Genomic DNA, 26,670 nt, shown 5'->3' on the forward strand with positions numbered 1-26,670 from the left:
TCTACTGTTTACATGTTATCTTTGAAGATTAACTACATCCATCACTGAACAGTGAAATCCGATCTAGCCATGCCAGGGTTTCCCCCAGCACTTTACAGTTAGGATAGCCTCCTTGACAACATAACAAAATAAAAACATTTTGTATCGAAATGTAATTTTTAATAGTTGCGTTACAAAAACAATTATGTTTTACTTTTTTTGTGAGTTTTAATATCGTATTCATTCCTTCTTTCTTTCATATGGATTAGCAGAAAATGTTTTTTCCAAAGACGATAGCCACATGTGTCTGACATCGGCTAACCCTCCACCACCTTGAGGATGGAATCTCTGCGGGAAGCACTGCTTACTGTGTGCATGGAGTGCAGGGCTGAATGTAGAAGACTACAGCAGAGGATGACTGGAATTAGGGCCGTCCTAAACGTTTTTTTTTCTCCCGAATAATCCATCAACTACTTTTTTCGAATAGTCGATTAGTCAAACGATTAATTTTTCAAGTACTCTAGCACTTTAATCTTCAAGGAAATTGGGAAAAAAGGAAAGAAACCGTTAAAATTAGGTCCCTGAGCTCACAATAAGCTTTAAATCATGATAGTAGCTTATTTACTCTGAGATACAACGTCCAATTCATACGTGCTGGGCAATTTTAGGTTTCAATAAAGTAATAAAGCATTAGTAAAGTAAGTAAAAAAGCATTGAATTAAATGAAACGATAAGTCAACTATGAAAATTCTGGTCGACTAAATGTTATAGTCGATTAGTCACGATTAGTCACGTTTAGTCACGATTAGTCACGATTAGTCGATTAATCGTCCCAGCCCTAACTGGGATGGAAGTGATTCTGAGTTCACAAAGAAAAAAAACAACATGTAAATCCATCTCAAAAAACTTTTGGGTGCTGGACTAGCAAAGTCACGTGAAAACTGAAAATAAAGTTTGCCGCCTTGGGCCTTGGTGTGCGGACTTAATTTTCAGTTTTCATGGGAGTGATTTTGGCCATGGCTGCCATGAGACAAGATAAGATAAGAAAAGATGGCCCAGTCGTGGCTCAAACTCCATCCGGGTTCGATTCTGGCCCGTGTCATTTGCCGACCCATCCCCGTGTCTCTCTCCCCACTAAGACTTGCTTCCCGTCTTACTCGACTGTCCCATCGTGAATAAAGGCAATAAAAGCCAAAAAAAATACTAAAATAAATAGTCTTTGTCTTCTAGTGGCCACGAGGCCATGGCCAGGGTGTGGGCTGTTCTGCATCTCTCTCTACCCCTCTTTCTGTGTCAGCCTTTCACTCTGTCTGTCTTTCTCTTTTCTCTCACTCCCTCCTTGTCGCTCTCTCCAACTATGCATCCCACCATCCCTCCATCCCTCCAGCTCAGTCTCTCTCTCTCTTTCTCTCAATTCCTCTTTCTGTCTTTCGTCTCAGTCTCTTGTTCCCCATCCATTGCTCCCTCCCTCAACCTCCATACGTCTCTCTCTCTCTCTCTCTCTCTCTCTCTCTCTCTCTCTCTGCCCTTTTCTATCTGACCATCCTGCTCTCTTTCTCTCCACCCTTCTGCCCTTCTCTATCCATCTATCTGTCTCTCTCTCTCTCTCTCCCAGTCTCCCTTTTTCTCTGTGCTTCACCGATATAGCCGCGCTGCTATTTTTAGCCGCTCGGTACATTGCCTCTCTTTCAGCGCGCCGGGTGGCTATAAATAGCTCGTGGAGGGAAGCGAAAAAGGCAGGCAGGCAGCCTGGAGCAAACCGGGAGGCAGGCAGGGAGACAGGCAGGCAGGGAGACAGGCAGGCAGGGAGACAGGCAGGCAGGCAGCCTGGAGCAAACCGGGAGGCAGGCAGGGAGACAGGCAGGCAGGGAGACAGGCAGGCAGGAGCAAACCGGGAGGCAGGAAGGGAGACAGGTAGGCAGGGAGACAGGCAGGCAGGGAGACAGGCAGGCAGGAGCAAACCGGGAGGCAGGCAGGGAGACAGGCAGGCAGGGAGACAGGCAGGCAGGCAGGGAGACAGGCAGGCAGGCAGCCTGGAGCAAACCGGGAGGCAGGCAGGGAGACAGGCAGGCAGGGAGACAGGCAGGCAGGAGCAAACCGGGAGGCAGGAAGGGAGACAGGCAGGCAGGAGCAAACCGGGAGGCAGCCGGGAGACAGGCAGGCAGCCGGGAGCAAACCAGGAGGCAGGCAGGGAGGCAGGCAGGCAGAAAGACAGGCAGGCAGGGAGACAGGCAGGCAGGCAGCCTGGAGCAAACCAGGAGCATTTTCAGTAATGGGAGAGACTACCCCCCCAAAAAAGACAGACATACTCTCTCCCTCTTCCTCTCTCTCTTCCGTTCTCTCTCACCCTCTCCCTCTTCCTCTCTCTCTCCCTCTGTCGGTATCCGTCTCTCTCCATCTCTCCATTTCACACTTTCTCTCACTCTCGCCCTCGCTCTCTCTCACTCACACACAGACAGTCGCACGTAGAGTCGTGCGTAAGAAGATGAGGCTCTTGCCTTTCTCCTCCCCACCCCGTACCGTACCCCGTGATGTGGATGTGGATGCCCTCGGCAGCGCAGGACAACCCCAAGGACAGCCCTCTCATCCACGCCCTTGACCTTTGTATCCTCCATGTCAGAAAACCCTTGGCTGATTAAACATTAATATGTGCAGCCAGCTTCCATTGGACACACAAAGGAGGAGGAGAGGAGAGGAGAGGAGAGGAGAGGAGAGGAGAGGAGAGGAGAGGGCGGGAGAGCAGAAAAGAGGAGACGAGAGGAGAAGAGAGAGGAGAGAGGAGAGGAGGGGGAGGAGAGGAGAGGAGAGGAGAGGAGAGGAAAGGAGAGAGGATGGTTAGAGAGGGGTAGACCGGAGTAGAGAGGAGAGGTAGAGAGAGGGACAGAAAGGAGTAGAGAGGATGGGTAGAGGCAAGCACGCAGGCAGGGATGCAGGTGAGTGGAGGGAGAGAGGGAGGGAGGGATGCAGAGAAAAGCACGAGAGAGAGAGAGAGAGAGAGAGAGAGAGAGAGAGAGAGAGAGAGAGAGAGAGAGAGAGAGAGAGAGAGAGAGAGTAAGGGAGTAAGGGATGCAGCGAGCGAGCGAGCGAGCGAGGGAGGGAGGGGTGGATGACGAACAATAAGACAAGGAGGGAGGGAAGGAGGGAGGGAGGGAAGGAGGGAGGGAGGGGAGGGGAGCGTGAGGACAGATCCTAGGGGCGGCTAAAAATAGAACGTAGCAAGTGAAAGGCAAGCGGCGGAGAGAGCACGAGGAGGCACGGGAGACTCATGCAGCCAGGCAGGCATCTCTGAAATGGACACACACACACACACACACACACACACACACACACACACACACCAAAATGGACTGCCTGCCTGCCTGCCTCCCCGCCTGCGCGCGCACACGCACACACACACCAAAATGGACTGCCTGCCTGCCTGCCTGCCTGTCTGTCTGTCTGCCTGCCTGTCTGCCTGCCGCACACAAATGTCAATGGGTGCAGTGACTGCACAAAGGCACATTCTCACAGACGTTCCCCACACACGCACGCATGCACTCAAATGCACTCAAAAACTCACTTTTTCATGAATACTTACCACCACCATCAAATTCTAAGTATTCATTATGACTGGAAAAATTGCACTTTTCATACATGAAAAGGGGGATCTTCTCCATGGTCCGCCATTTTGAATATCCAAAAATAGCCATTTTTAGCTGCAAAAATGACAGTACTTGGACCATACCAATAAAATATTTGTTTATTACTTGGGGAAACTTTCATGTAAAGATCAAATTTGGCAATAGGCAGCCCAGTTTCAATGAGCAGCATAGTTGCAGTACCTTTTTTGACCATTTCCTGCACAGTGTCCCTTTAATCTCATTAGTGCTCACGGTAAAGCACTCATTCATAAAAGCCTGCACCAGACCAGACACAAAGGATCTGTGCCTCCCTCGATTCGATCAGCCCGGGGATGGACTTTCGGTTTGTGGGCTACCTGTGCCTAAGACATAGACAGACACAGAGATGTTCATCATTTCTTAAACCTTCTTTTTTTTTGTTTTTTTTTTGAAAAAAAAGGTTGGTTACTATAAGCATGTAGAATGCTAATAACAAGGTTTGTGGACATTGGTGCACCTCAACAAGCATACAATACCTTTCAATACAAGAATGGCAGACATTGTAGAGAACCTCATGATCGACTCCCTAGCTATTTATGGACAAAAAAATATTTGGCTACTTGTACGCAAGCGGATGCAGAGGATTGTGGGAGGATTTGAAATACCGGTATTTAGAAACTCGGTCAAGTGAAACGTGATCTTATAAAATCCAAAACAAAAAAAATAGACCCACACACACCCCCTCACACCACACATAGCACAGATACTAATATAACACTGCCGATGCTGCTGCTGCTGCTGCTGCTGTTGCTGCTGTTGCTGCTGCCACTGCTACTAAATATACCGCACAGCGGAGCTAAAAAAAGAACAGCAGATTAAAAATACCAGGCAGGCAGGCAGACAGGCAGGCACGCAGGGAGACTGGCCGGGAGACAGGCAGGCAGGCGGGAACGCAGGCAGGCAGACAGGCAGGCAGGCAGAAAGACAGGCAGGCAGGGAGACAGGCAGGCAGGGAGACAGGCAGGCAGGGAGACAGGCAGGCAGGCGGGAAGGCAGGCAGGCAGGCAGGCAGGGAGACAGGTAGGCAGGCAGGCGGGAAGGCAGGCAGGCAGGCACTGCAGCCTCGTCTAGAACAGCCGCAGCACTTGAATACCAACGAGATGCTCCTCTCAGCAGCCTCCAGCATCGCGCTCTCCCTTTCTCACTATTCTCGCTCACGCACAGGCAGAGGCACACACATACCCGCGCAGGCACACACATACGCGCGCAGGCACACACATACGCGCGCAGGCACACACATACGCGCGCAGGCACACACATATTACATACGCACAGGCACACATATACGCATGCAGACACACACATACACGCACAGTCACACATATACGCACGCAGTCACACACACATGCACACAAAGGCGTGCGTGCATATGGATACACAAGGGCATGCGCGCATATACACACATAGACACACACACACACACACACACACACACACACGCATACACACAGATGCTTAGACACACACACCACTTGGTTCACCCTCGCAGGGTACAGTGCAGCACATGGAGCCTGTGTGTGCATCTGTACCCAGAGTGTCCAGGTAATGCCTCGCCTGCCTGCCTTGCAGAGGTGGCCAAAGTAAAAGTACATGTAGGGTGCTGCAAGTGCATAGCGGTTACACCAGTTATCCCATTGTACCTAATAATGAGGTGGCTAAATGTTGTAACTTGAAAAAAATACAAAGAAAAATTTGATCCACTAGACTAGCATATAATCATGGTGACCAGTTATTTGGTGAAGTTACTTGTGTTGAGGGGCACTATGGCAGGTTTTGTTTATCACTCCTACTTTTATTTTTGCTGCCTTTGTTTGCCTGCATGCCTTCCCTGCCTCGCCGCCTGGCCGCCTTGCCGAGTAATGCATTGTAAAGTGGTGTGGAGTAATGCATTGTAAAGTGGTGTGGAGTAATGCATTGTAAAGTGGTGTGGAGTAATGCATTGTAAAGTGGTGTGGAGTAATGCATTGTAAAGTGGTGTGGTGTGGAGTAATGCATTGTAAAGTGGTGTGGAGTAATGCATTGTAAAGTGGTGTGGTGTGGAGTAATGCATTGTAAAGTGGTGTGGAGTAATGCATTGTAAAGTGGTGTGGAATAATGCATTGTAAAGTGGTGTGGAGTAATGCATTGTAAAGTGGTGTGGAATAATGCATTGTAAAGTGGTGTGGACTCGAGAGCCATTCAGTGTTTCTGTTCGCCGTGTATGGCTGTGGTGGCACCACTGCTATCGCTACCATGTGTGCCACAAGCTCTCTCTCTCTCTCTCTCTCTCTCTCTCTCTCTCTCTCTCTCTCTCTCTCTCTCTCTCTCTCTCTCTCTCTCTCTCTCTCAGCCAGCATGAATGGCACATTCAAGGGATTTCACAAGCACTGCCTCTTCCTCCTCCTCCTTTCCTCCTCCTCCTCCTCCTCCTCCTCCTCCTCCTCCTCCTTTCCTCCTCCTCCTCCTCCTCCTCCTCCTCCTCCTCTCCGAATCCCCTGTGCTTCAGTCAGGGGAGTTGTACATGCCTCAGCCTAGCAGAACCATGTCAAAGTAATTCATTCAGAAGTTACAACTGCATAAAAAGAAGTGAATGAAGTGAAGAGAGATGCGTGCGTGCGTGCGTGCGTGCGTGCGTGCGTGCTAAATTTAGATATGGAAGGGTAAGGGGGGTATGTGTACATTCTTTTTTCTTGGGGGGGGGGCTATCTCCTATTCAGTCCCTCTAGATGTTCCCAGTGTACACCAAGTTACGCAACCAAACATTATGCCAAACGTTATACCACCCAGCCCAGCCCAGCCCAGCCCAGCCCCCTCCACACTTATGATGCACGATACCACTTTAAAAAAAAACAAAAAAAACGATAGGAGTACTAGTACATTAAGGTCTGTACTTGCAGATATCGAGTACCGATACTTTTACCAACAACATACAATGGAAGTAAATGCAGAGACTTGTTTTTCCCCACCCGTAATATTTTTTCCTATTGTCCAATTCCAAGTAAATTTAAATATTAGCAAATGTATCAGGTGGCGCTTTTTTCCTCATGCTGCTTTCAAGTCAACAGAACATGGCGAGATGTTGCATTGTGTCGTGTAATAGCAGTATCTGTGCCTGGTATCGGCAAATGTTTGACGAGTACGAGTACGAGTCGTGTAATGTCTGTGCCAACACCAATGTCAATATCAGTATCCATGCATCCCCACTCTTCTCTTCACTTCACTTCACTTCTCTTCTCTTCCCTTGGCTTGGCTTCCCCTCACTTCCCAGCCCAGCGTAGACGTCGAGCACAGGTAGCAGCACAGCACAAAGAGCAGAGCAGCATCCTCCCACATGATTGGCCGCTGCGGCGAAGAGTCTTCAAAGGCCCTCCTCCTGCGTGCTCCGCTCATGGAAGCGCACATGCCACTCCGGAGAGCATGGGCCGCCACGTGCCTGCCCGCCGAGCACAGTCCAGCCCAGCTCCACACGGCAACGCCACGCAACGCAACACACACACACACACATCGTACACACGCACACAGATATCGTACACACACACACACACACACACACACACACACACACACACACACACACACACACTGCCCTCGCACTGAGCACCGGGGCCCTCTACTGCTGCTGCTGCTGCTGCTGCTGCTGCTGCTGCTGTTGCTTCTGCTGCAGCAGACTAAAAAAGGGGAGGTTTCAAAATTGGCTGCTCTATAAATAGTCTGAGGATGGATGTACTGTATTTAGAAACCCTGGGGGTGAATTGCAGCGAGGAAGGGGGGAAAAGAGAGAGAGAGAGAAGGGAAAGGGGAGGGGAGGGGTGGAGGATAGGGATGGATGGAAGTATGAATGCCACTGTGCTGTGTGTGCATGGCATCCGATGTACATTAATTCATAAAAAGGCATTAATGAACCTCATTCTCAAGCCTCAATTTTCCGCCAAGAGACTCCGTGCAGCTCTGCTGACTAGGCTGCATTTAGAGAACATAGAAACGCCAAAATCTTTTTTAAAAAAAACAACAACAAAAAACAGCAATCTTGGCATATAGGCCTCCAATCATCAGGGCCACAATATCATCAAGTTTGAAACTTCATTACATTATTGAGCTCTTCAATTAATAAATTATGAATATTATTTAAAAATTGTGACATTTTTGACTGCAGTGCTGTAACAGTCTGTTGGACTGAACGTGATGTGCAAAGTGCAAAATTACTGAATGAGTTTTGAATGTTCAGGTTCAGAGGATGCTGCATATGACGTAACCTTGCTTTGTGTGCTTGTGTGTGTGTGTGTGTGTGTGTGTGTGTGTGTGTGTGTGTGTGTGTGTGTGTGTGTGTGTGTGTGTGTGTGTGTGTGTGTGTGTGTGTGTATGTAACTGTACTTATTTGTGTGTGTGCAGCAGTGAGGAAGTAAATGAGCATATGAAGGGGGGAGGGGAGGAAGAGAAGAGAGGAGATGGAATGCAATGGAGAATGGAATGCAATGGAATGCAATGGAATGGAATGGAATGGAATGGTGAGGGAGGCATGATGATGAGCAGCACTGGGCTGAATGGGAGGAGGAAGAGGAGGAGGAGGAGGAGGAGGAGGTATGTAAAATGAGGAGCAGAGGCACGTGTCTGGGAGGGTGCCCATCACCAGATGACTCGATTCACAGAGAACGCACATAAACGTGGCGTCCAATCACAGTGGAGCTGGCGCCCAGGGAAGCCATAACACTGAGCCTCCTATGGCCATGTTGTGACAAAAGCATCCATTCACAAAGGTGCTCCCCTCCCCACACACACACACACACACACAAAGGCATGTGAAAGTAATTCCACCACAGCCCAGAAAGGCAAATATAGAGGAGTTTGCATTTTGTGTTCATGCAAATCACAAATCTGATTACATCAAATTTTACAAAATGGTTGCCATCATTTTACCCCTAGCCGTTTTTTTTTTCTTAAAGGGACACTGTGCAGGACATGGTCAAAAAAGGTACTGCAACTATGCTGCTCATTGAAACTGTGTCGCCTATTCCCAAATTTGACCTTTTCATGATAATTTACTAAGTAATAATAAACTAATATTTTCTAATATGGCCCAAGTACAGTCATTTTTGCAGCTAAAAATGGCTATTTCTGGGGGGTGCTGTGGCGCAGCGCGCTAAGCCCCCCACACTTGGGCTTGCATGCCCATGGGGACCCCGGTTCGAGTCCGGACGGGGTCATTTCCCGACCCTACCCCATCTCTCTCCACACTCACTTCCTGTCGCACCTTCACTGTCCTATCCGAAATAAAGGCCCAAAAAGCCCATAAAAATATCTTTAAAAAAAAAAAAAAAAAAAGGCTATTTCTGGAAATTCAAAATGGCGGACCATGGAGAAGATCCCCCTTTTCATGTATGAAAAGTGCAATTTTTCCAGTCATAATGAATACTTGGAATTTCATGGTGGTGGTAAATATTCATGAAAAAGGTAACATTAGTGAATGGGTAGCATGAATTCTGGAAATAAACAGCAGTTTGGTTTAATGTTTCTTCAGCTGACTGGAGGCTTCTCAGAAATGAGTAGTGTGAAGTATAATTTATTAATCCCGAGGGGAAAACAAGATGAGGCTGTTTTCTTAGATACGTGGCATAACTTTCATGAACTTGACAGTTCTTTAGAGGCGGACACTAAATGCCATACATGCGTATAGAACATTTGCTTTTTTTCCCCCTTATTTCTTATACAGTATTTACAGTATAATTACAGTACTTCACGATCTGAGGACTCAAATGACCGTCGTACATGAGATGTCTAAAGAAAATTGGGTAACACTTTACTTTACGGATCGCTAATAAGGTGTTAATTTCATACTAATTTCTCAGTAATTTCAGTCTAATTTTATGGTAATAACTGCTTGTTATTAGTAATAACAGCAAAATAACCATATGGTTTCCAGTGCAATATTACTATAATTTCTCATTAATAACAGCTAAAATAACCATACAGTTTCCAGTGCAATTATGCTGTAGTTTCTATTTAATAGTAGGCTAATGGAAACAGCTACTGTGTCATAATAGTAGTTAGGTGGTAGGTATGCCAGTAACTAAACGGTATCAGCCGAAGTAGTTTCATACTAATTAGGCTACATCAGGGCCGTAATGTGCAATATTTCCTCTTCCTATGTTATTGCATAGAAACGACCACCCAAGCATCCTTGTATTATTTCTGCTTAATTACCTTGTAAACAATTGAGTAGTTATATGGAAATAAGATAGAATCAGGGCCGTAAAATGCATTATCACCTATTCCACTCAATTTTATGGAAATTACATATTTTCATGGTCTTAAAATGTCTTATTTCTTATTTCCACTCAATTACTTAGTTAATATCATTTTTAATACAATATAGACTAGCCTACTATGAAGTGATTCAAGTACACAGACAAACACATTGTGTGCAAAACTTTATTTATTTTTCCAATCAGTTATGAGATTCATGTTCACTGATGTGAGGTTGTCAATCTGCCACCATCCAGAGGAAGTCCTGTGAACACAAACAAACAAACAGAGAAGTCAACTGCAAGACCGGTTTCACCACGTTTATTTTTTTATGTTATCAATTCACCATCGCTAAATTTGCTTCTGAAATGCAGTAGCGCACGTTGTAAATCTTCCTCAGGCTGACATCGTTGCTGATTTACAAAGGCAAACTCTAGCTAGCACCTAGCTTCAGTCATTGAAAACATGGTGGGCAGAGCTAGCTAGAACTAGTGGTTTCCATGTACCTCTGTAGGCTATGCCATTTCAGCACAAACACGGCTGATAAGACGTGTTTGCAATGTATACAGTTAAAATCCTTCAATGCTCAGAGACAAAATGAAAGCAGGTTAAAGCTAGAACTACATTAAAAGTTCGTTGTCAGGAAGCTTACCTTGCCTGCAGGGCCGGTTATAAGCATAGGCCGGCTAGACGGTCGCCTAGAGCGCAATGTGAAGAAGGGGCGCCGAAATGGCGCTCTCCGATGCGTAATTTTGCGATATGGAGGTTTTTTTTATGAAGTCGCAATCAACAAAGCGTGGCGAAAGCGCTCCTCACGGCAAAGCGCCCCTCAGCCAATAGTAATATCGCTTTCAACTGTCTCTGGGAAGTCTGTGAACCAATAAACAGACAGTCCTGAGAAAGGGGGCGGGACGAGTGACAGCGTGCGGTCTATTTTCAATTTGGAGACTCATTCGAGAGACAGAGGGCAAGCGAGAACAGCAAAGCTGCTCTGCTGGGTGGAGAATTGTTATGTTCTCATTAACCCCTTAATGCGCGCCGTACCTCCAGTGGCACGCTGTAATAGACATTGAAATGTAACTACCATAGCACTACAATACTATGACACAACACAGGCCCTTTAGTAATGCACCACGACTTGGTCATTACCATACTGGTAACAATGAATGTATAAAGCCGCGCCTTAAGGGGTTAAACCAGTCATTGCATGATGCAGGAGTTGCAGAGGGTGTTTTGGAAGTATGTGGTTTAATCAGAAACCGTTTGTGGTAATGTAAAGCCTAATAGTTATGAGGCTACTGTTTGGAATTAGAGGGAAAAAGAGCTTTGCTCTTGATCTGAGAAATCGCTAGTTAGCATGCTAACATTAGCCAAGTATGCCAAGCAATGAAATCCAGTAAAGTAGCTGTTAGTAGCCTACTCACTAACACCCACCTGACATCATAATACTTGCTTAGGTTGACCAGCAGTGTAAAGTAATTATGCGTTCATGTGGTCTCGTAATTATCGTAAATACCAAATGCCGACATTCGAAGCACACATGAACGTCACCGCTTCTGGTATTTACCACTGGACAACTCGGAGAAAATTTTGATAAACGAGTTTACGAGATGATGACGCACAGAACAGCTGGCTCTACTCTCACCATGGCAACCGCTAAGTTGAAATACTCAAAAACCGGCATCAGTATGTTCAGACAGTCATGGTAAATGACAGTGTCAGAAAATATTCAGCATGTTTACCTTTTGACTTCCTAATTCATTTGCTTGCTGTAGCTGATGAACAACAGTCTATAATTGTTTTATTTTAAAAACTGGCGAGTCTCACTCTGGTCCGCCATTTTTAATTTGTAAACATCAAAAAAGCACATGAAGGCAACGCACTTGTAAATATCACTTCACAACTAGATAATATCTACTTCGGAAGACCACATGAATGCACTATAAGACTGGTGCCATGTTTAAAACAAGTTTAGCTGCCATATCTCCTTCCATCCACTTGAATGAATTACCTGCTTGTTGTAGGCCTAAGCTTAAAAAAACATTGTTTCCAGACCAGAATGACATATAGGCCTACATTAATCATGTAAGAGAACCATGCACAGCATGTTTTCATGCTGAGTGATGTAGTATTGCAGACAAGTGAGGCTATTTACTATATTTTGTATATAATGAAATTCAAAAGCGTGACAGCTTTTCTCCCTTTCTCTCACCCTGTCCCTCCGGTTCAAACACATAGATAGCCCCCTTCTCATTCTCCTACTCACAAATGCACCACTATTTCCAGTAGGCTACAGAAATGAAATTGGTTTGGAATCATAGACAGCACAAATGTGTAGCTTATTAAAATTGTTATGCTGCCATGCTTTGTGATGCTGTAGGTAGTGTAGATAGGCTATCAATGCAGACCTCCTTGGTAGGCCTATTGTCTACACATGCATTTGACATGCAAATGTACTGTACCACTCTCCTGGCATTTCAATTCCATTTTACAATTCAAACACATTGATAACCTCCCTCTCATCTGGGGTTGGGGGCACCACCACCATTACATCCAAGACACCACACAGTGAAGGTACTTTCATGCGACTCAATCTGATGTGTTGGTCGGCTGTCCAAAATCCATTTGATGCAAAACAGTCATTGTTCTTGATGCTATTTAGTTAAGCTTACTACCGGTATTACTCTTGTGTTCTGGGCGCCAGAACTCAAACTCGCCTAGGGCGCCAAATAAGCCAGAACCGGCCCTGCTTGCCTGGCTCTGCTGCACTGTGAAGTTGAACTAGCTCGCGGTGGCGGCGAGTCCTGTTGTTGCTAGGCAACGAAAGTTTGGTTACTGCAGAACAGGAGCGTCCCAATCAGTATACTTCTGTACTTCAAGCACACTCGTTCTAGTTGTACGCTGCCCGCTCTACTTGCAGTATGGCTCAGAGACGCTGACGTTGTTTAATTGAGTACCCTGACACACAAGGGTGGAGTTTGAGACGCACCACACAGTGCTTTCGCACGCAGGCGGCAACCAGGGTAACTTTCAAGGTGAGCTAAAATGGTCTTGATGTTGATTTCATCCACCTTCAATCGTCGAATTACTTTAGCCTTATGCAAACATGTTTTATGAGTTAGTGTTAGGTTTATGTTTGTTCTGGAAATGAAACGGCATACAGAAGTACCTTTACAATGGAAACCACTAGCTAGCTCTGCCCACCATGTTTTCAATGACTGAAGCTAGGTGCTAGCTAGAGTTTGCCTTTGTAAATCAGCTATGTTGTCAGCCTGAGGAAGATTTACAACGTGCATTTAACATGGTACTGCATTTCAGAAGCAAATTTAGCGATGGTGAATTGATAACATAAAAAAATAAACGTGGTGAAACCGGTCTTGCAGTTGACTTCTCTGTTTGTGTTCACAGGACTTCCTCTGGATGGTGGCAGATTGACAACCTCACATCAGTGAACATGAATCTCATAACTGATTGGAAAAATAAATAAGGTAAGCGTACCCATTAAGCCCATGTACCCTTTAAGCCCACTTTCAACTTTGAGGTCAATTTATGGAAAGGGAAAAGGTGGATTTTGTTGTTCATCACCCTATCCAATTAAAGGGTTTAGTAACTGACAAAATGTTTTTCATTGCAAACAAATCACATTTTTTATCGTTGAGTTATCCCCGTCCAAGTGAATCCTGTCTCAGGACTACTGACAAGAAGTCGCCTCAAAACTTTGCTGTTTTGGGACATGTCAGAAATCATAGAATTCCAGCTAGTTCAAGTCAAATGTTTGAAAAATACTTTCATATTTAGTGAACCAAGAGGTAAATGTAATGATTTTTATATATATACATGCAGTGTTTTACTAAATTATAGCATTTCCCTTCAAATGGAAAGATGTGTTTTATGAGCGAGCAAACGCCGATATTCTCTTGATACAACCACACACCATCTTTATCTTACTCTACCGTAAGACTTAAGGTGGTTAGGTATGAATTCTAAGCATATTCCAGTTTGTTTGGCATTGATCTTTAAAGAAATGCATCATTAAATGTTTTGTGGAGTTGATTATTTCCATAAAATAGCTTTTTGTATAGGCGGGCTTAATGGGTACTAGGTGGGCTTAAATGGTACACCCCATTGAAATGCATGCAAGTTGGCATGCATGCTAATGAAAAATGTACATAAAAAGTGCTGTACAATCTCAAGTTGTTGGTTTAAAAGGTGTAATGTAATGAACTAACAATAATCAATAAGAAAAAAATAAATTTCTCTGTTTGGATGAAGAATTTTATGAAGTATATGAAGTAAGAGATGCTGTAAGGTTTTATGCATTATTTTTTGAGCAAATCTTACATTTTGGAAGAATATTTTGGTCTGAAACCATTTATGCCATGTAGGCTCACTGTTTAAACTCAACTCACACACCTCACCAGGTATTTTGATAGAGAAATAACTATATGAGCTTATTTGGAACACAAGTGGGCTTAAATGGTACCAAAGGTCAATTCAGACTTTTTACTTTTCTCGTAAAAAATCTTCATATTGTACTTTGAAATATTCATCAACTCAGTGATAAACATTGAGAAGAGAGGTAAATCTTACTATTTAAGAAATCATTTCACAAAAAAATTGTGTGAAGATGATTGAAAAATAAAGAAATTTAGATTTTGGTGGGCTTAATGGGTACGCTTACCTTAAAGTTTTGCACACAATGTGTTTGTCTGTGTACTTGAATCACTTCATAGTAGGCTAGTCTATATTGTATTAAAAATGATAATAACTAAGTAATTGAGTGGAAATAAGAAATAAGACATTTTAAGACCATGAAAATATGTAATTTCCATAAAATTGAGTGGAATAGATGATAATGCATTTTACGGCCCTGATTCTATCTTATTTCCATATAACTACTCAATTGTTTACAAGGTAATTAAGCGGAAATAATACAAGGATGCTTGGGTGGTCGTTTCTATGCAATAACATAGGAAGAGGAAATATTGCACATTACGGCCCTGATGTAGCCTAATTAGTATGAATCTACTTCGGCTGATACCGTTTAGTTACTGGCATACCTACCACCTAACTACTATGATGACACAGTAGCTGTTTCCATTAGCCTACTATTAACTAGAAACTACAGCATAATTGCACTGGAAACTGTATGGTTATTTTTGCTGTTATTAATGAGAAATTATAGTGTAATTGCACCGGAAACCATATGGTTATTTTGCTGTTATTACTAATAACAAGCAGTTATTACCATAAAATTAGACTGAAATTACTGAGAAATTACTATGAAATTAACACCTTATTAGCGATCCGTAAAGTAAAGTGTTACCACATCGGGTAAGCATGTGATGCATTTTTGTCCAATTGTGTTTGCCTGTTCATTTTGTATGTGTGTTAAGAATTGTGCCTCCTGGCCACAGTGACTCTGACAGTTTAGGCCCTTTCTCCTCTCTCTGGTCACTCTCACACCTCAACACTCAGCCCATCCCCCGTTGTTTGTGAGAGAGATGCTGCCCCCCCCCCCCCCTCCTCCACACCTTCTACTGCTCCCCCTCCTACTGACTTACAGACCATGTCACTGACCTACAGACTTGGTAAATTTCCGTCATGCACCGAGCATGTGGGTAGGCAGTGATTGGCCCAGCAACCAGACCTTCCGGCTCCAGAGGTAGGTCCTGGCCTACTGGGAACACCCCCTGGCTCGGCACCCTGCTGTGCAGCTGTGCATAGGGGATGCACTACAGGTCACTCTTCAGACCATCAGCACACAGGGACTCAATCGGTCATTTGGGATCCATCTCCTTCAATTCCTTGGACGCCTCAGGATCCCTGCGTCCATATGAACATTGTTCCTTTTGTCATGCCGTGCGTCCATGAGAGAGTGAGTTGATGTATTGCATTGTTATTGTACTGTATTATGTCATGTCTGTTTAATGTATTGTCATTTACTACATGTCTGTATTGTGCAGTAGCTCTGTGGTATGTGTACTCATTCTCATCTGTGTGCCATGGTTCGTCAGAGGGTACATTTGTTCAGTAATGTGCTTCTTTGGCGGAGTGGCACTTACATTCAGTTTAATGCATGCTCTGTGTGTCTGCTGTAGGCAGACACATAACATGCCCATGGTCCACATGGCTACTCTAGGTAGCCATGTTATGTTCTCCTACCTTTCTCCCCCTGCTTAGGATGTCTGCTGTAGGCAGTCACCCTCATGTTTCCCCTCCCCCTTGGTCAGATAGCTACTGTAGGCAGCTATCCTCCTTTCATCACTGTATATATTGTATATTGTATTGTATATAGTATCATGTGTATTTTATTACCGGTATGTACATATTTCTTATGTCTTGTTTGTATTCTTTTTCTATGTTTTAGTAAACCACGGTTTAACACGGTTCACGGTTTCAAGGCCTTCAATCTTGTGTGTGTGTGTGACTTCTTGGGGAGATCCATTTTTGTTCTGGCCGGACAACCTGTGTAGCTTACTGTATTCCTGGACCAGCCCTATTATACAGTCCTTTACCGGGGGCTTACTTAGCTCCATTTTTTTCAAGGTCCTCCTCACCGGATACATTATTCTACACAGTTAAGATGGCATCCCCCAATAGAAGTATCAGTCCCGATTCACACACACACACTGCTGACCAGTCACACATGGGAGACAGCAGGCCCCGGGAGGTGACACACACGCCCCCTGCTGGACAGACCACGACAGACACATCAGCAGCCATTCTACTCGCCCTCCAGCAGCTGCGAGAGGAGAATGTACGGATTCATCGGGAGCTGCGTGAGGACAACAGACATCTACGAGAGGACAACCTGCACATCAGGCAGGAGGTGAGGGAGGACTGCAGGCAGATGCGTGAAGAGAACCGGCAGATGAGGGAGGAGAGTCGGCAGCTGCAGAGGGATGTGCAGTTCCTGATGCAGCAGTACCACTCCTCTCCAATACGCTCACCAGCCAGAGACCGTCAGGTGCCTGCAGCCACACAGGGAGCCCACTCACCTAGTGGACCACTCACCTCACCAACCCTGCAGCAGGACAGACGACACAGCCCTGCACATCCAGTGAGTGCCACCCGCCGTGCGCCGTCGCCAGAGCCTCAGGTCCAAGACCAGCCACCTCTGCCTCGGCCACACGTCGCCACCACTGCAGCAGATGCAGTGACGTCTACCTCACGCCCACGAGTAGCTCCTCGTCACACATCACCACTGGTTGCTGAACTGACAGAGCGTATGAGGAGCATGAACCGGACACGGGGTCAGCTGGCCTTCTCATCCTCCTCCTCAGTGGACACACCACAGTATGCGGCGCCATACAGTCCACAGCGCTCTTCAGCTGCAGCAGACCAGGGTGGGAGAGTCCCGGACCAGTTCGTCCTGCCACCAGTTCCACGCCGGCTGCAGTCTCTGCCCCATCAGGAGACTACCTACCGCGGCCCCAAGATGAAGATCCCACTCTTCACCGAGGACGACCCGCGGCAGTTTCACCGAATGCAGCTGGCGCTGGACAACGTCTTGCCATCTGACACGACGGAGCGCTTCAAATACCAGGTGTTGCTGGACCACCTGAAGTTTGAGGAAGCCGTCCTGGTAGCAGACGCATACTGTCACAGCGGCTCTCCATACACGGACACCATGGCAGCCCTCACCAAGCTCTTCGGCCAGCCCCGCAAGTTGGCACTCAGGCAGATCAACCTGCTACTGGCTGAGCCCCCCGTCGAGAGTGGTGACCAAAGAGGCTTCCGTCACTTCGCCCTGAAGGTCCAGTCGTTGGTGGGGATGCTGGACAAGATGGGGACTCAGGAGCAGCTGGAGCTTCAGACCGGCTCCCACGTCTCACGCCTGCTGCCCAAGCTGCCGCATGAGCTGCGCACTGCTTTCCGGCGGTACATTGACCCTGCCCGTGTGCCTGTCCCCACGCTACGGGACTTCGCTGACTGGCTGGAGCATGAAGTCAGTGTGCAGATGGACGACACCATCGACCCGCCGCAAGTGGCAGCTGCAGCAGCAACCCAGCCGGACCCGCAGCGGAGCACCGGAGGGAAGCAGACGTCAGCCATGCAGCCTACCACAGTCCTGCTGGTAGACCCCCCATTCAATCCAGCTCCAGCTCCACCTCAGAGGGAAGAACAGCCCAAGAAGTTCTGCCCATTCTGCAACAGCAAGGAGCACTATTTCAACCAGTGCACTGCATTTAAGAAAATGTCCCTTGAACTGTGTGCAGAGTGGGTGAAGGCCGGCAATAAGTGCTGGAGGTGTGGACGCGGCCACCAGGCAGCCCAGTGCTACCTCAAGGCACGTTGCGCGAAGTGCGACCGCCGGCACCTGGAGATCCTGCACGAGGTCAACAACTACAACAAGCCAGAGCCAGCTGCGCCGTCTTCAGCCAGCCAGCCCGCCACTTACTACCTGGACCCAGCGAGGAGAGGCAGTAGCGTGCTGCTGAAGATGGTGAAGGTGCACCTGCATCACCGGGGCAAGAGGATGGAGACATACGCCATCCTCGATGACGGCTCTGAGCGCACCATGCTCCTTCACCAAGCAGCGCAGCAGCTCGGCTTGCAGGGACCGAGTGAGGACCTGGCCCTCCACACCATCCGCCAGGACGTCAGAACCGTGCCTGGGAGGTCTGTATCCTTCTCTGTGTCATCAGCCAGCCACCCAGAGAAGAGATACAAGATCCAGCAAGCCTTCACTTCGCCAGAACTCAGATTGTCCCCTCACTCACATCCTGTTGAGGCTCTGAAAAGGACCTACAGTCACCTCAGAGGTCTGCCTCTTCAGACATTCACACAAGTCCAGCCACTCCTCCTCATCGGCTCGGACTACCCAGACCTCCTCATGCCCATCCAGCCAGTGCACGTAGGTCCCACGGGTGCACCTATAGCACTGAAGTCGCGGCTTGGATGGACACTTCAAGGCCCTGCCAAGGCCGTTCAGCACCACTCCTCCACTTCCTCCAGCCTGTGCATAGGAGCACAGACACCTGCTAGCCGTCAGCATTCTGCCAAACGCCAGCACAGCACCTCAGTCAGGCTGGCACAGGCAGCGGCTAGCAGTCATCGATCACAGCGACCAGAGGCCCACACCCGTCAGGCAGTCAGTTCTGCCAGCAGCCCAGCTGACAGCCCCAACTGGCGCCTTCCTCTGCGTCAGCTTCACCGTCCATCCTCAGCTCAGGTTGTGCGTCAGGTCAGCACCTCCGGTGGCATGAAGGGGCCACAGCGCACACCCATCAGAGCCCGTCATGGGGCGGCCACCATCAGTGCCGCCACCCAGAGACAGTCATCACGCCTTCGCCCCAAGTCAGTGGTCCCACACAGCCGTGTGGAAGGGAAGCAGCATCAGCAGCATCACTTCACTCCAGCGTCGGAGCCTCGTCTGCCCAGTCGCCGTGGGCAGATGGGGCGGCCTAGACACTGGACTCCAGGTTCAACTCATCACCCACCAACCGCAGTCATGCCAGGAGCTGTTGGCAGGTGACAGCACAGACTGGGTCTCGGACTGACCAAGCACTGTCTGTCGCCTGAACCATCAGCATACCATCGACATCCCTTCAGCACCCAACTTCCACCATAACATCATATTTCAACTTTGTTCCACAAAGTTGGGGGCGGCTGTTAAGAATTGTGCCTCCTGGCCACAGTGACTCTGACAGTTTAGGCCCTTTCTCCTCTCTCTGGTCACTCTCACACCTCAACACTCAGCCCATCCCCCGTTGTTTGTGAGAGAGATGCTGCCCCCCCCCCCCCTCCTCCACACCTTCTACTGCTCCCCCTCCTACTGACTTACAGACCATGTCACTGACCTACAGACTTGGTAAATTTCCGTCATGCACCGAGCATGTGGGTAGGCAGTGATTGGCCCAGCAACCAGACCTTCCGGCTCCAGAGGTAGGTCCTGGCCTACTGGGAACACCCCCTGGCTCGGCACCCTGCTGTGCAGCTGTGCATAGGGGATGCACTACAGGTCACTCTTCAGACCATCAGCACACAGGGACTCAATCGGTCATTTGGGATCCATCTCCTTCAATTCCTTGGACGCCTCAGGATCCCTGCGTCCATATGAACATTGTTCCTTTTGTCATGCCGTGCGTCCATGAGAGAGTGAGTTGATGTATTGCATTGTTATTGTACTGTATTATGTCATGTCTGTTTAATGTATTGTCATTTACTACATGTCTGTATTGTGCAGTAGCTCTGTGGTATGTGTACTCATTCTCATCTGTGTGCCATGGTTCGTCAGAGGGTACATTTGTTCAGTAATGTGCTTCTTTGGCGGAGTGGCACTTACATTCAGTTTAATGCATGCTCTGTGTGTCTGCTGTAGGCAGACACATAACATGCCCATGGTCCACATGGCTACTCTAGGTAGCCATGTTATGTTCTCCTACCTTTCTCCCCCTGCTTAGGATGTCTGCTGTAGGCAGTCACCCTCATGTTTCCCCTCCCCCTTGGTCAGATAGCTACTGTAGGCAGCTATCCTCCTTTCCTCACTGTATATATTGTATATTGTATTGTATATAGTATCATGTGTATTTTATTACCGGTATGTACATATTTCTTATGTCTTGTTTGTATTCTTTTTCTATGTTTTAGTAAACCACGGTTTAACACGGTTCACGGTTTCAAGGCCTTCAATCTTGTGTGTGTGTGTGACTTCTTGGGGAGATCCATTTTTGTTCTGGCCGGACAACCTGTGTAGCTTACTGTATTCCTGGACCAGCCCTATTATACAGTCCTTTTCCGGGTGCATCATTTAGCCCCATTTTTTTGTATGTGCGTGGTTGACGTTTAAAGGGGTATGCCACTATTTTGGGGCTTAATACAGTTAAAATCGTTGGCTGGGGTTTATAAAGGTGGTAAAGTGTCTTATTTTTCATGTGAAGCGTTGCCTTGCTTTGAGACAAGTTAAAAGAGGGAGTATGTCGCTAAGCTAGTGAAAGTCAATGCATCCATGTAGCTCCATGCATCCATGTAACTCCATAGATCCATTGACTTTCACTAGCTTAGCGACATGCTCCCTCTTTTAACTTGTCTTAAAACAAGACAACGGCTTACATGAAAAATAAGACACTTTACCACCTATATAAACCCTGGCCAACGATTTTAACTGTATTAAGCCCCAAAATAGTGGCATACCCCTTTAAGGCTGTAACACGCTTAAAGGAGGAAACATATTCCAATTCCTGGAAAAATGGGTAGGAAAATTGGAAAAAAATAGGCGAAAAATGGGCATGTCAGTGTTCTGTGGAATTTCGCCAAATTTTTTGCCATTTTTGGGAAAATGTGTCCTGCGGTGTGACATCATTGGTGTGACATTTCTGTAAGATACAATAAAATGATTAATATTTTGCACAAACATATCCCCAGTGCTCTTTCTGCTATTGTTCCTTTAACCCCCACCCCCCACAAACACTCCTACCCACCAGCACCCCCAACCCCACCCACACACGCCTATGCATCGTACAGGCAGACAACTGTGATTTCACTGCATGGTTTCACTGTATTACTTTTAATAATTTTGTGAATGTGACAAATAAATCTCCTGGTATCCTTATATCCTTGCATGATGCATGAACAATAAGTAAGGATTGAGTAACACAATGTCTAAGCATGTCACACCACAGGACATGAAGTCACACCACAGGAAATTCACTGCATTGTGGCCATTTTAATCCTTTTGTATTCGTGACTGACCTCCGAGCTCACGCTAACTAGATAATGATATTGTGTTTAACCTTAATATGCGTTTTCACTCATAAAAAAAAAAAAATCCTTACATAAGAGCAGTCACAACACGGGACGCCATAAATGAACCTAAGCATTGTGTGACAGAAACAATGCAATTTGTAGACATATTAAGAGATTAATAGTCACCTTAAACTTCCACACCACTCTCCAATAACTGAGGTATAACTGGTTAGGAGCCTGTCTTTAAGATCCTTGTAGTTGGCCTTGCAGCTGCCCGTCCACAAACCTGACTTACATGTCACCCCGCAGGATGCAATTGAACTTGTAGTTAATATTACTGTATTGAGTTTTTTTCATATTCATATTTTTAAATATAAGGTTAATATTTATGCCATCATGCCAAATGCTTTATAAATGATTCAAAATGTTGTTGGTTTATTTTATAGCTGTATATATTCCAGGTTGTATTAATGTTACAGTCACACCACAGGACATTTGACATAAACCTTTCCATAAATCTGAACAAAAATGTTTCTTCTCATATAAGACTAATATGAAACATGATGTAACTTACCACATCTTCTTTCATTTACATTTGTTTTCAAGAGGAAAAATATCAGTTTTGTAGGTTTTTAACTAATGTTACGTAAAAACAGGGCGTCATGTCAACCACCCATGTACTTCACCATACAGTACATACACGTAGCTGTGCTAAATGTTTACGATTGAAAATAATCATTATGACTCCCAGAGGTCTGCCGTAAAGTCCGCAGGAACTAAAGCAGGGAGGACATGATCCTATTTTTTTCATACAAATGATATAGCAGAAAAACGAATGTCTTTAGTTTGTCAATAACATGTTGACATATACAGGGCATGTCACTCTTCTTTCAACCAGTCTATTTTGCATCCAGTAGCAGCACTCAATTTTTGTGAAATGCTACACAAACAGGTTTTCAGCACAGGAGCTTCATGCTAGTCGAGCAAACTAGATTAAACCATCTGGCAGTGGTAGCTAAAACTATTTTTGCCCGACAAGTTGGTCTAGCACTGCTCTGTGTAAGATCGTAACAGGCCACAACCCCGGTGTGACAGATCTGAGAGATGCAGTGGCATTTTAACTGGGGATGGTCACGTGACAACACCTCTGCTTTGTCAACATCAAGTGCCGCTCATTACCTTTTCCATGTGCCTGTAGTTGAGACAAGATTTCCCCAAATAAAGTTTGTATCACAATTCCATTTGTAAGCAAAGATTACAATCACACACACACACACACGTGCTCGCGCACGCACGCACGCACGCACGCACGCACACACACACGCACACAGCTTCATTAACAATTTAAAGAAGCCAAACAAACTGTGGGGCCTAAATAATAATAAATGTGGGTTGTAGGTGGGGTTCGAACCAACAATATGAGATGTTTGTCGGTGGTACAGTAACACCAGCACGCTATCCGCTATAAAACCATGAGCTGCCACGGCAGTTGTTCTTCTGACAGCATTGGCTGTGTTGGGCGTAGTGGAGAAATTTTGTGTCCATAATTTGTATCTAAAAAACAGCCGAATTCTATCAGCAACTCATGGCGTAACAGGTTGAAACCCTCTAATTAAACATTTCTATCTTAATATTACTGTCAAATTCATGCAAATGCAATTTTGGGGTTTGATTATGTCTAGTATCAATTTACGGTAAGTCATACAGAGAGGGTGCTGATGTTGTTTGAAAGCTATTTTCTGGCTCTACAAATTACACAACATGGAAAACAACAGTTATCAGAGTATGAATTATGAGCTGTTAAAATATAAAAAATTAAATATCAAAACAGCTTTATTTTAAAATGGTTAATCTTCTCCAAACCTAGCCTGCAATGTCATAAAATTGTGGTGTTTGGTTCTTGAGTAATTTCAGAGATAATTTGACTTAAAGTCATACTGTCCCATTTTTGGAAATAAGCTCGTTTTACACCTCCCATTGAGATAAATAATTGAGTTTTACCTTTCTCCTGTACTTTCAACCGTTCTCTGAGTATGGCAGTGCAAGCTAGCAGTTAACACATTGAGTCCTATGAGACCAGCTGGTGGCTAACTGGTCTCATAGGAGTCAATGTTAACTACTTGCTTGGAGGTAAAATTTTCACTGCCGTACTCAGAGAAGGGACAGCCCTAGAAAGACAGGCAGACACAGAGACAGACACAAGCGCCCAACCCCCTCCAAGCGTGCACACACTTCTTCCAAAAAAACTCTGTTTGCCTCCACATCTGTGCAGCTGGGCCCTGTCCTTGAACAGATTGCAGCAACCCAGACTGAGGAATTTAGTCAAAGCCAACGCCAGATAACAAACAACAAAACACACACTATCTTAGCCATACACAGTACTTAGATGACCACACATGGACGGGAATAGTACATGGATCTATTCTGCATGGGGAATAAAAGTAAGTCAAGGAGGCTGACCAAGGCATGTTTTGTCAATGATTACTAACTTAATCGGTGGACTCAATAACTTAGTCTTTGGTTGAGGTCAGAGTTAGACCCTTGGTTTAACATAGTGTTCCTCAAAGGAGGCTGTACAGCAGGAGGCATTAGGGAGCCCTTGGGGGGCGTTGAGAACAAGACAGGTAGGAGGGCGGATAAGTCTTACTCAGTTGCAAATGGGGAGCAATATTCCATCCTATTTTATTTGTTTTCAATACTCAGGGCCGTGTGCCACTGGGGCATTTACCGGCTTATGAGGAGGCCAATTAGGCGGTTGTTCAAAAAAGAATGAGAATCACTTGGTTTAAAATAACCAAAGGGCATGATCTTGATCCAGTGTTGTGGACTTTCAAGTCAGGCTACAGAGACATCCAAACTGCACACCTACTGTAGGCTACACAATATCGAAAATTCAGGAATGCTCGTTTACTCATTTCTATCTACACTTTAGGAAACCCAAAGTGTATAGGTAAGCAGTCATTCAACGTCGCTGTATGGGTGGAGATCCTATGTTCCTCTGGTATATTTTGATTTTCAACAGCACCTTGTTTTCCCTGAGACGCAGCAATGGGCCTGGTAACTCGGTGGGTGCAATTTGTGGTAGGTCTAACGGGTTAATTTTTGGCTGACTCTTAATTGTAGGAAGCTGTTGAGGAAATCAACGCCCAGGGTGGTTCACAGCCATATCAGACTGATAACTTTTCGCCTGCATTCCAGTTCATGGAAGCTGATGATTCATTGTAGTAGGGTAGTAGTGGTTGGAAGAGGCAGACTATTCTACGACGAGCGTGTGACAAAACCGTAAAACGCCCAAAATGCCCACAATCTGAGACAACTGAATACCAAGGAAGTAAGTACACGTGGACTTGATCGGATTTACCGGCTTATTGCACCTTTGTAACGGCATGTCTGCATGGTCAGGGGCATACACGGACGTTAGCTTGCCTATGTTGTTTACAAACAAAGAGTATGAGTCATCATACTGACCTGCCCATTTGCCAAGTCTTGTGGGGGAAACCAGCTTCCCATTCCCCAATATCCAGATCTTCACACCATTCAAAAGTCGGTATATGGAGCACAGAGACAGCCAGGCCGCTGTCACAGCGCCAAGCCAAAACAGTGGAGGCTGCACGAGCTCCATCAGTGAACTTTCGGTTACTGACTCCATTGAGAAGGATAAATCGTTACGTACAGAATAATTCGAAGTACTTAACTGCAGACAACGTTTAGTTACGTTACCGTTACATACAGATTTTTGGAAATCTGTCACTAGTCATGCATTTAACCGGTGCGACACTTGTACACTGTGCTGTCAATGCTGCCTCTGGGAACTTACTTCCGCGTTTCTGCTAAGACTTCCGCCTGACGTTTAAGCGTTTCGATCACTGATTGGTGGACTTTCACGTTCGACAAAACCACCTCATCTCCTCCCGTACTTTGGCCTTTGGGGCGTAGGCCCTGCACAGTTCCCCTTTGTCTTACATTTGCAGGTGGTGTTGCCTATCCGCTTTAAAAAAAAAAAAAAAAAGCAGAAGAAGAAGAAGTAATTTCCTACCTACTCCTCAAGAAATCCCTTATGATTGCAACATAGGCCTATATATTGGGGTTGGCTATTAGGCAACTGCCAATTTGTGGCATCAAGATTCCTTTCTTCATACATCTGCACCTCACATTTTGCTTTGTGTTTCCTCCCTCTGACAAACAAGCACAACATTTTAATTCACAATATAAAATAATTAACAGATACATTTCCAAAATCAGCCATGTATGAACATAAAATTATGTTCATCAGTCTTTATTTCTAGATAGAAACACTTGAAACTAAGCCTACAGTAGGTCTGCTTTACTGTAGGCCTACTTTTTCATACTTTTTCTCTTGGATGTTTTTACACATTGCAAAAGTAGCCTAATATGACCTGCATTTGAACAGTATCTACTCTGACACACAGTGGTTATATTTTGGTCCGGTTATAGGTTTTCTATCTACCGGTACTATTACTCTCCAGGAGGAAATCTGTCTTGGAGATGGGAAGACTTAGGGACTTTCCCATTACTAATCTCTACCCCTACCCCTACGCCTTCCCCATGCCCCCCGTGCTTTCCAACGAAGCTGTAAGGTGTAGGGCTTGAAACGCAACCGCTACGAATTGGGATACCCCGTCAACAATCATGGAATGACACTCACAGCTGTCACTAATTCCATGCATTAGGTTGACGTTAATAGCGATTTTTTTTTTATGTGCGTTTCACGGAGAAAAAGGCCATCACACATTAGGACAATGTTAAACTTAGTACAATGGAATGATTATTACCACTTAAAAACCTTCAATTGTGGCGAAAATACTTAAACTTGTGTGCTGTTGTGGGTGCTGCGGCTTGCCGCCAGTTTTTAAATGAATTCGCAATGCATCCAGGGAAACCTGTTGTAGCTCTCCGTCGTGGAGTGCGGTGTTGGAAAATCTCCGCGCAGAGGGGTGGAAAAGCCCTTCGCATACCCCTACCCATCTGTCTGAACTCGAATCGGGATGCTACTACCCCTACACGTGGACACACAAAACGGAGGCAAAGGGGAAAGGCGTAGGGCTAAGGGGTGTAATGGGATTCACAGTTAGGCCTCACCCATAACAGCATTCCTTCAGAC

General features: G+C 45.9%; 1 protein-coding gene across 2 annotated transcripts in view; it reads right to left on the reverse strand.

Annotated features, from left to right (window-relative positions):
* The window catches only part of hsd17b12b (hydroxysteroid (17-beta) dehydrogenase 12b), a 63,593-nt gene extending 38,232 nt beyond the window's left edge, over nucleotides 1-25,361 (reverse strand). For both annotated transcript variants that reach the window (XM_063189173.1, XM_063189172.1), the window contains exon 1: nucleotides 25,017-25,361. In XM_063189173.1, coding sequence (XP_063045243.1) covers nucleotides 25,017-25,197 — 181 coding nt within the window. In that variant the 5' untranslated portion in view covers nucleotides 25,198-25,361. The remainder of the gene's footprint in view (nucleotides 1-25,016) is intronic.
* Nucleotides 25,362-26,670: the final 1,309 nt, after the last annotated feature.

This window comes from Engraulis encrasicolus, chromosome 22, assembly GCF_034702125.1.
Source record: "Engraulis encrasicolus isolate BLACKSEA-1 chromosome 22, IST_EnEncr_1.0, whole genome shotgun sequence".
In the NCBI taxonomy this organism is placed as follows: domain Eukaryota; kingdom Metazoa; phylum Chordata; class Actinopteri; order Clupeiformes; family Engraulidae; genus Engraulis; species Engraulis encrasicolus.